The 10,095-nt window shown below is 41.6% G+C and overlaps 1 protein-coding gene across 1 annotated transcript in view; it reads left to right on the top strand.

Moving 5' to 3' along the window:
* Window positions 1-9,374, top strand: part of LOC123510742 (polypeptide N-acetylgalactosaminyltransferase 2-like) — a 61,929-nt gene extending 52,555 nt beyond the window's left edge. The window contains 10 exon segments of the mRNA XM_045266093.1: window positions 1,033-1,098; window positions 2,354-2,475; window positions 3,953-4,128; window positions 4,575-4,678; window positions 5,317-5,448; window positions 5,451-5,535; window positions 6,179-6,389; window positions 7,632-7,748; window positions 8,032-8,195; window positions 8,678-9,374. Coding sequence (XP_045122028.1) covers window positions 1,033-1,098; window positions 2,354-2,475; window positions 3,953-4,128; window positions 4,575-4,678; window positions 5,317-5,448; window positions 5,451-5,535; window positions 6,179-6,389; window positions 7,632-7,748; window positions 8,032-8,187 — 1,169 coding nt within the window. The 3' untranslated portion in view covers window positions 8,188-8,195; window positions 8,678-9,374.
* The last annotated feature ends 721 nt before the right edge of the window (window positions 9,375-10,095 follow it).

Genomic DNA, 10,095 nt, shown 5'->3' with positions numbered 1-10,095 from the left:
CACCCAAAAAGAACAGCGATTTATGAGAAAAGCGCTTTTCTCTCCACATTAACAGCAGAAACAGCAAAAGAAAACACTTTTTTTTCACTCTTAACAACAAAAACACCCAAAAGAACAGCGATTTATGAGAACAGCGCTTTTTTTCTCCACATTAACAGCAGAAACAGCAAAAGAATAACACTTTTTTTCACTCTTAACAGCAAAAAACACCAACAAGAACAGCGATATATGAAAACAGCGCTTTTCTCTGCACATTAACAGCAGAAACAGCAAAAGAATAAAACTTTTTTCACTCGTAACAGCAAAAAACACCAACAAGAACAGCGATTTATGAGAACAGCGCTTTTCTCTGCACATTAACAGCAGAAACAGCAAAAGAATAACACTTTTTTTCACTCTTAACAGCAAAAAACACCAACAAGAACAGCGATATATGAGAACAGCGCTTTTCTCTGCACATTAACAGCAGAAACAGCAAAAGAATAACACTTTTTTTCACTCTTAACAGCAAAAAAAAACAACAAGAACAGCGATTTATGAGAACAGCGCTTTTCTCTCCACATTAACAGCAGAAACAGCAAAAGAATAACACTTTATTTCACTCTTAACAGCAAAAAACACCAACAAGAACAGCGATTTATGAGAACAGCGCTTTTCTCTCCACATTAACAACAGAAACAGCAAAAGAATAACACTTTTTTTCACTCTTAATAGCAAAAAACACCAACAAGAACAGCGATTTATGAGAACAGCGCTTTTTTTTCTCCACATTAACAGCAGAAACAGCAACAAGAATAATACTTTTTTTCCATTTCTAACAACAAACACACCCAAAAGAACACCTATTTATGAGAACAGCACTTTTCTCTCCACATTAACAGCAGAAACAGCAAAAGAATAACACTTTTTTCACTCTTTGCAGCAAAAAACACCAACAAGAACAGCGATCTATAAGGAAAAACAGCAAATTTTTCCTATATAACAACAAAACAATGTCCATAAAACCACACTAACTTTCTTTTCCTTTTTCAGCGATGGACGGAGCGGAGTTGGCCAAGATTCAGAAAGTTAGGGTAATTCGGAATGACCAGAGGGAAGGTAAGATGATTAGACCCCACCCACACTAGGATAAGTTATTTTATGTATATATTCCCTTGTTTTATTTTATATTTAACCCTTAAGTACTTTTTTTTTTTTCACTAATTCCTCTGTGGCTTTCATCGTTCTTCTTCCTTTATTTCCTCGCATCCATCTACCTCTTACTTATTCACTATCTTCTGCATCATTTTATTATTCAAGTAGTCTCGCAATGTATTCATGGCTGAGTGTGGTGTGTATTTCAATCATTGTTTTCTATATTCATGGCGTGCAGTGGAAGAAGTGAAGGTAACTCTTGTGCAACCCCTGTATGTATTTATCCACTTCATGATGTCCACTTGTCTCTTCCCATCCACTTATCAGTCTGTCTATCTATGTATCTATTAGTCTGTTTGTCTTTCTTTTCATTGCTTTATTCATTTGTCATTTGTTTATGTGTTTGTTAGTTTATTTTTCGTCTTATTAATTGTTTTAGTCATTCATTCATCAAATTATCTATTCTTCATTGCTTTGTTCATCTGTCTGTTTGTCTATTCATTCACTTTTTTCATTTTTTTTTCTCTCTTAATTTTTCTTTATTCTGTCATGTTTTTTTTCAGTTTTCTTGTCTTTTCTTGTCTATTCTTGTATCTATCTGTCAATTGATCCACACATTCATTGCTTTGTTCATCTGTCCATTTGTCTATTCCTTAACTTTTTTATTTTTTCACTTTTTTCACTTTTTCTTTATTTTGTCATGTCTTTTTCAGTTTTCTTGTTTTTTGTGTGTTTTTAGAGAGAGATTTTGGTTCTTATGTGTGTTTTTTTTTATTTTGTCCTTCCATTCATTGCTTTATTCATCTATTGACCCATTTATTCATGTATTCATCACTTTATTTACCCTTCCATTAGCTGTTCTTGTCAATCATTCATCAAATTATCTATTCATGCACCTATCAGTCAGTTTGTCCTTCCATTCATTGCATTAGTCATCTTTCAACCTATTTATTCATGGACCAGCCAGTTTGTTCACCCACCCATTAGTCACAGTACTCATCCGAACATTCATCCACATATTTATCCATCAACAAGTCCATTTATCCACCCATTAACTCATACATCCACCTTCTCTCCCTGTATGGTGGTGGTGGTGGTGCAGAATTACAGTACTCACCCATTCTTTCCATCCATTTATCCATCAACAAGTCCATTTATCCACCCATTAACTCATACATCCACCTTCTCTCCCTGTGTGGTGGTGGTGGTGGTGGTGCAGGATTGATGAGGTCGCGAGTGAGGGGGTCGGATGCTGCCACTGCCCCGGTACTTACCTTCCTCGACTCCCACTGTGAATGCAATCAACACTGGCTGGAACCTATGCTGGAGAGGGTGGCTGAGGTGAGGCTTATAGTATTGAACCCTTTGTAGTGTACTTATTGGGGTTTTAATTTGGTGTTTTGGTGTGTTTGTGGCATTTTTAGGTGCTAAAGAAGTTGTTTTCCATCATTTGTTGTTTTTAATCTATTTTTGTTAGTGTTAGTTGTTTTTGTCTATACTTGGCTGGAATGCATGCTAAAGTTTTCCCTGTTCTTTGTTTTTTCTTGTTTTTCTTCTTTTTTTTTTCTATTTGTTGGTCTATGGTTTAGTTCAAGTCACATGTATTTGAATGGGAAATACACTCAAAAATTGTGGTTCTTGGTATTTGTAGTGTATTTATTGGGGTTTAGTTTGGTGGTTCAGTTTGTTTGTGGCATTTTTGGAGTTTTTGGAGTGGTATAGAGTTTGCTTCCATCATCGTTTGTTCTTTTTTTTGTATGTTTTTGTTAGTATGTGGTGATAGTGGTTGAGGTGAGGTTTCTCTTAGTATTAGGTACCTTTCTAGTGTTTTTGTTGAGGTTTGGTTTGGTGTTTCAGTTTGTTTGTGGTGTTTTTTGACGTTTTGGAGTGGTATTGTGTTTGTTTCCATTGTTGTTTGTTGTTGTTTTTGTATCTGTTTTTTGTTAGTGTCAGTTGTTTTCAGAGTTTTCCCTTTCTCTGCTTTTTATTTTCTTCTTTTTCCTCTTTTTTTTTCATTCTATTGGTCTGTGGTTTAGTTCAAGTTAGGTGTATCTGAATGGGAAGTACACTCATGATTCAGGTGGTGTATACATTTCTACCATTGGTAACATACAGACTCAACTAGAATGGATTTGAATGCCGCATACAAACAAACTTTACCAGACCCACACTTTGATTTAGCCTCCATACCACAAATTTCAGCAGTAGAATAAGATATTTAGATATGAGAAGAGCCTTATTAGCCACACATTAGCAGCAATGACAGGTTTATATAGAAAATGTCAAACTAACCACTTGTCTTACCACAAATTGACAGGACAGGACCAGAGGAATCTGTATAGAAAACCTCAAACCTGACCAATCTTGATACACACTGACAGGACAGAACCAAGGTAGTGTGTGTAGAAGACCTCATACTAACCTGTCTTCCCTCATGGACAGAACAGAACCAGGGTAGTGTGTATAGAAAACCTCAAACCTAACCAATCTTAATACACACTGACAGGACCAGGGTAGTGTGTATAGAAAACCTCATACTAACCTGTCTTCCCTCACATGGACAGGACAAAACCAGGGTTGTGTTTATAGAAGACCTCAAAGTAACCATCTATCCCTCACATTGGCAGGACAGGACCAGAGTAATGTGTGTAAAAGACCTCAAAGTAACCACGTACCTCCTCACATTGGCAGGACAGAACCAGCATCATGTGTATAGAAAATCCCAAACTGATTAATCTTGCCTCACATTGGTAGTGTAGAACCAGAATAATGTGTGTAAAAGACCTCAAAGTAACCATGTACCTCCTCACATTGGCAGGACAGAACCAGAGTAGTGTGTCCGATCATTGACGTCATCAGCATGGACACCTTCCAGTACATCGGTGCCTCGGCTGACCTGCGGGGTGGCTTTGACTGGAACCTGGTGTTTAGGTGGGAGTATTTGTCCAGCGATGAGAAGCGCAAGAGACAGAAAGACCCAACGCAGATCATAAAGTGAGGTTCAGTGGAATGTTGTGTGTTGTGTTGTGCAAAGTGTTGAGGGTAGTGTTGCTGTATGTTTAATGAAGCATACATGGGTGAGGTGAATGAAGTGAGGTTGAGACTTGGCAATACTGTATAAGCTGAGGCAAAAAAAAAAATAGAGTTGATACCTTTAATGAGTGAATGTATGGATTGATGTAGGAAGAGCATTGATACTCTAATGAGAGAACCCTTTGAGAATTACTGCACGGACTGAAGTAAGAAGAGAATTGATGTTTTAACAAGAGAAGTGTTTAGAATTACTGTATAGATTGAGGTAAGAAGAGAATTAGTTTTGCTGTATGTTTAGTGAAGCATACATGGGTGAGATGAATGAAGTAAGGTTTGATGGTACTGTGTGGATTGAAGTAGGAAGAGAGTTGATGTTGTTAATGAAAGAAGCATTTGATTTATTTCAGAACCCCAATGATTGCTGGAGGTTTGTTTATGATCGACAAGTCTTACTTTGAGGAGCTCGGGAAGTATGATATGGCCATGGACATCTGGGGAGGGGAAAACTTAGGTAAGCATTCACACCCTAGACAGTTATGAAAGGTGAAGCAAAGTCTCTCATGGTTATAAGTTATTTTCTTGATTTTTGCGTGTTTAATTTACGCGTTTTTGTTAATACGCGACCGAAAAAATATTATAATTCATTAAATTTGCGCGATCGGTTTGCTTATACACGATTTGGCCTACATCCCACATCCCCCTATTATCTATTGTTTCTTATGAGAATTACAAGTTTGTTTTACGCGAATTTTGAAATACGCGATGCCTCTTGGAACGCATCTATTGTGTAAATCAAGAGTTACCTGTACACACAATTACTGTGACCATTGTATCATTGTGTCACTTTTTTGGCCTTTTCAAACACTCAGTATATGAATGAATTAATGAAAAATAAAGCAAAATATCAAGCTTATACATAATTTTTTTTTTTTTTCACACACATTTACTAGTACCCCTGCCACTACCACTTATTCACGCACACACACACACATACACCAGTACCCCTGCCACTACCAAACACACACACCAGTACCTCTGCCATTACCATTTATTCACACACACACACACACACACACACTATAGTACCACCACCACCACCACCACCACCAGAACAAGTAGCACAATCACCTTCTCGTGTTCCACCTTCAGAAATATCGTTCCGCACATGGCAGTGTGGCGGCAGTCTGGAGATAGTGCCGTGCTCTAGGGTGGGGCACGTGTTCCGCAAGCAGCACCCGTACACCTTCCCCGGCGGCTCTGGCAATGTGTTCGCCAGAAACACTGCAGGGCGGCTGAGGTCTGGATGGATGACTACAAGAAATATTACTACTCTGCTGTTCCCCTCGCCAAGAGTGTCAATTTTGGGAAGTGAGTGGAGGCTGTTGGGGGGAAGCTGGTGTGCCTATATTCCAGATGCAAATATAGACTTAAATAACTCTCTCTCAATCCTTCACAGGGACTGGGAACTAATTTGGGCTGTTTTTCTTTCATTTTTTTTTATGTTGTCCTTGGCCAGCTTTCCTCTCTTACATGAAAAAAAGATAGATAGATGGTTATATTTCTTTATCATGCATTGTTCTATATATTTATCTGATTACCTATCTATGTACACACACACACACACACACACACACACACACACACACACACACACACACACACACACACACACACACAGCCTGGGAGAAGGATTTGGGTGACTGGCAGTAAGATGTGATGGGTAGGACAGCTAGCAAGACAGATTAACAAACTAAGCATTTTCCAGCCACTTTGCATAGACATACAACTAAACTAACCCTACACAGCCACAGGACATAGATAAACTAACCTTGCACATCCACTTTGCCTAGATAAACCAAGGATATTCCAGCCACTTTGCATAGAGAGACTATTAAACTAACCCTACATATCCACAGTGCATAGATAAACCAAGCATTCTTATCCACTTTGCCTAGATAAATGAACCCTGGACATCCACATCACAAACCAAGCATTCCCCTCCACTTTCCAGCATACAGTCCCGTCTCGAACTCCGCAAGCAACTTAAGTGTCACAGCTTCAAGTGGTATCTGGAGAATGTGTACCCTGAGCTCAAGGTTCCTGACATGGGGCACTCCACTTTTGGGGTGTTCAAGCAGGGACTGAAATGCATGGACACTCTGGGACACCGTGTGGAGGGAACTGTGGGACTCTACGCCTGTCATGGCACGGGTGGAAACCAGGTGTGTGTTGCGTCAGAGTGAATTTAAGGTTCATATGTAAAATTGCTTCTTTCTTCCATCATGACTGTTTTCCAAGGCCACAGAGAGCAGTAGTTGGGTTCTCAAGAGTGTTTCTGCTGGCACTAATTTTGAAATCTTGCTAAACTGACACTAGAACCATAAAAACACTCACCGCAACTGTTTTCTGAGGCCACAGAGATGATTAGGTGAGTTTTCAAGGGTGATTCTGCAGGTAATGGTGTAGAAATCTTGTTAATCTGACACTAGCACTACAAAAACACTCTGAAAAATGCTTCACTCTCTCACCAAGACTGTTTTCCAAGATTGGCTGGTTTCTCAAGATGCTTTTGCTGGTGATAATGTAGAAATCTTGTTAATCTAATGCTAGAATCATCAAATGTCCTAAAAACTTGATAATTAGTCTGGTTTTCATTTCAAGAGTGTTTCTACTGGTAGTAGTGTAGGAATCTTGTTTAATCTGTCTCTTTTACCAATCTGTCTCTCCTGTCTCTCTCTCTCTCTCTCTCTCTCTCTCTCTCTCTCTCTCTCTCTCTCTCTCTCTCTCTCTCTCTCTCTCTCTCTCTCTCTCTCTCTCTCTCTCTCTCTCTCTCTCTCTCTCTCTCTCTCTCTCTCTCTCTCTCTCTCTCTCTCTCTCTCTCTCTCTCTCTCTCTCTCTCTCTCTCTCTCTCTCTCTCTCTCTCTCTCTCTCTCTCTCTCTCTCTCTCTCTCTCTCTCTCTCTCTCTCTCTCTCTCTCTCTCTCTCTCTCTCTCTCTCTCTCTCTCTCTCTCTCTCTCTCTCTCTCTCTCTCTCTCTCTCTCTCTCTCTCTCTCTCTCTCTCTCTCTCTCTCTCTCTCTCTCTCTCTCTCTCTATATTTTGTGTCTCTATCTTCATCTTTTCCTCCCTTCTATCTCTCTCTGTTTCCTCTTGCATCTTTCTCCTTTCTATGCTTTGTGTCTCTCTATCTTTCTTTCTCCCTCTTTTATCTTCCTTTTTTCCATGTTCTGTGTCTCTTTTTTTATTTTTTCTCTGTTCTCCCTTTCTATCTTTTTCTGTCTCCTGGCTTACCTTTATCTGTCTTTCTCTGTTTATCTCTGTCTTTCTTTGCCTGTCTCTGTCTTTCTCCTGTTTTACCTTTTTCTTTCTCCTGTTTAATCTTCCTTTTCTCCATTTTCTTTGATAACCTCCTTCCTTCTCTCCATTTTCTTTCATAACCTACCTCCCCATCTTCTTGTCCCTCTAGGAATGGTCAATGACAAGGGACAAACAGATCAAGCACAGTGAGCTCTGCCTGACCCTGCCAGAGCCACGCCCAGGCACCTCCCTTGTCCTCGCCCCCTGCCAGAACAGTGACCTCCAGGTGAGCTGCCAATTTCCCTCCTTATGCTCCCTATCTTCAGTATCATTTAATCTACCTTTCCTTTATGTGGGGGATTGAAAGTGGAAAACAAAGATGTAAAATGTCATATCAAATTAGGTAATGACTGGAATACATGTCACTCACTGTTAAGAGATGGAAATTGATGCTTGTTTCCAGAAATGGGTGATGGAAAACAAAGATGCAAAATGTCATATCAAATTAGGTAATGACTGGAATGCATGTCACTCATTGTTAAGAGATGGAAATTGATGCTTGGTTCCAGAAATGGGTGAGGATGGAGAGTGACCGAGTGGTGATGGCAGAGGGCCTGAACCTGTGTGTGGACAGTGTGCGGGAGAAGGCGGTGGGTCTGGTGGTGGAGGGCTGTGACAAGACAATTCTCACACAGCGCTGGTCCTTCATCGCCAACAAGAGTTAATGCATGCGGTGAGTGTGGCAGTGTGTTGAAGATCACACTTTAAAAACAGACACACACCATTCTGTTCTTGGTAAAATTCTATACATTGTTGCTAGAATATCAAGTTAAAATATCCCCCTATAAAGACAGACAGTAGAGGGACAGCACTGCCAGAATGTTCCCTGTGCACTGTTGACTCCATGGCTTGTCTCAGGACTGATATAAACACACCATGAAGGAAGAGTTATGTGGAAGGCAAAGATGAAGCATGGACAGATTAGACAGGACAAACACTGAAGTGATGGGATCATGGGGAGGTATTTGCTGTGTCCTGCTGGTCTGTGATGGTTTGTGCTGGTCTGTGCTGGTCTGTGGCAGTCTGTGATAGTCTGTGATAGTCTGTGATGGTTTGTGGTGGTCTGTGCTGGTCTCACTGTCATTATGTAGTGTTTCTGCTGAGGCTTGCTGTCATTATTGTTTCTTACTAGTAAAATGTATCTTTACTTTGCAGATTTCTGTGACTGTGGCAGAATTTCCTCTCTCTCCCCAGCGCCAAGGGACTCATGGACGGTCTCATCAGGTTTCCCTGCAGCTGACTTTTCATGTTCATCAGAAAATACCTTTAATTTCATCATGATCTTTTTGTACTTTTTTTTTTTTAAATACGTTTGACAATATTATGGAAACAAATTGGTGGCGGTGAGGGATTACAGCGGCTCACGGCGCGGTGCAGGACAGACTCGGGGAGGAAAGACACAGTAAGAAGTGGCAAGGTCAGTGCAGCCCAGAGGGAGACTCTTTAGTGTAGCCGTGTGTGTGCCGGCAGGATAGAGGAGACCACCTTGTACACACTCTTTCTTATTTATTGGAGAACAGACGGCTTGTGTTGATGCTGATGTTGACGGACACACTTGAACTAATTATTTTTAAAAGTATTGTTCCCGTGGGGTGTTGTGTCCCCATGAGTGGTGGTGGTGGTGGTGGTGGTGCACAGCTCACACCTTTACTGAAGGCAGTCCATGGTAACGCTGGGTCTTGTTTCTTATCACCTAATCAGTACTAATGTGTTACATGACGTGATTTGGTTTTATTGTGGTGTTTGGCCAAACTTAATTTTAATTAGTTTTGTTTTTGTTGAGTTTTGTTGAATCAAATGTTTATAAGATTTATGTTCGTGAATTACAGTATATTGTGAATTTAATTCTTTCCCAGGTCATGAAAGATTTGTCTTGTATATATTGTTTACATATAGATTATATTTTCATACAGGAGCCTCCCAGCCCCCTCCATGGGGCAGTAGGTGTGCCTCCCAGCCTCCGTGCGGCAGTGGGTGTGCCTCCCAACTCCCATGGGGGCAACGGGCGTGCCTCCCAGCCTCCATGCGGCAGTGGGTGTGCCTCCCAGCCTTTGTGGGGCAGCGGGTGTGCCTCCCAGCCCCTGTGGGGCAGTGGGTGTGCCTCCCAGCCCCTGTGGGGCAGTGGGTGTGCCTCCCAGCCTCTGTGGGGCAGTGGGTGTGCCTCCCAGCCCCTGTGGGGCAGTGGGTGTGCCTCCCAGCCCCTGTGGGGCAGTGGGTGTGCCTCCCAGCCCCTGTGGGGCAGTGGGTGTGCCTCCCAGCCTCTGTGGGGCAGTGGGTGTGCCTCCCAGCCCCTGTGGGCAGTGGTGTGCCTCCCAGCCCCTGTGGGGCAGTGGGTGTGCCTCCCAGCCCTTGTGGGGCAGTGGGTGTGCCTCCCAGCCCTTGTGGGGCAGCGGGTGTGCCTCCCAGCCCTTGTGGGGCAGCGGGTGTGCCTCCCAGCCCCTGTGGGTGGCAGCACAGTGCTGGGAGCAGTCCTGCACCAGACACTCAAAGTATAGTTTTATAATCTTTGAGATTTTATAAATGTGAATGGTTAAGATTTATTTTTACAGGACTACTTGTGATGGCTATTTATT

The sequence above is a fragment of the Portunus trituberculatus genome, chromosome 30, assembly GCF_017591435.1.
Source record: "Portunus trituberculatus isolate SZX2019 chromosome 30, ASM1759143v1, whole genome shotgun sequence".
NCBI lineage: Eukaryota > Metazoa > Arthropoda > Malacostraca > Decapoda > Portunidae > Portunus > Portunus trituberculatus.
Note: the sequence above shows the minus strand (reverse complement) of the source record. Positions and strands in the feature narration are given on the sequence as shown.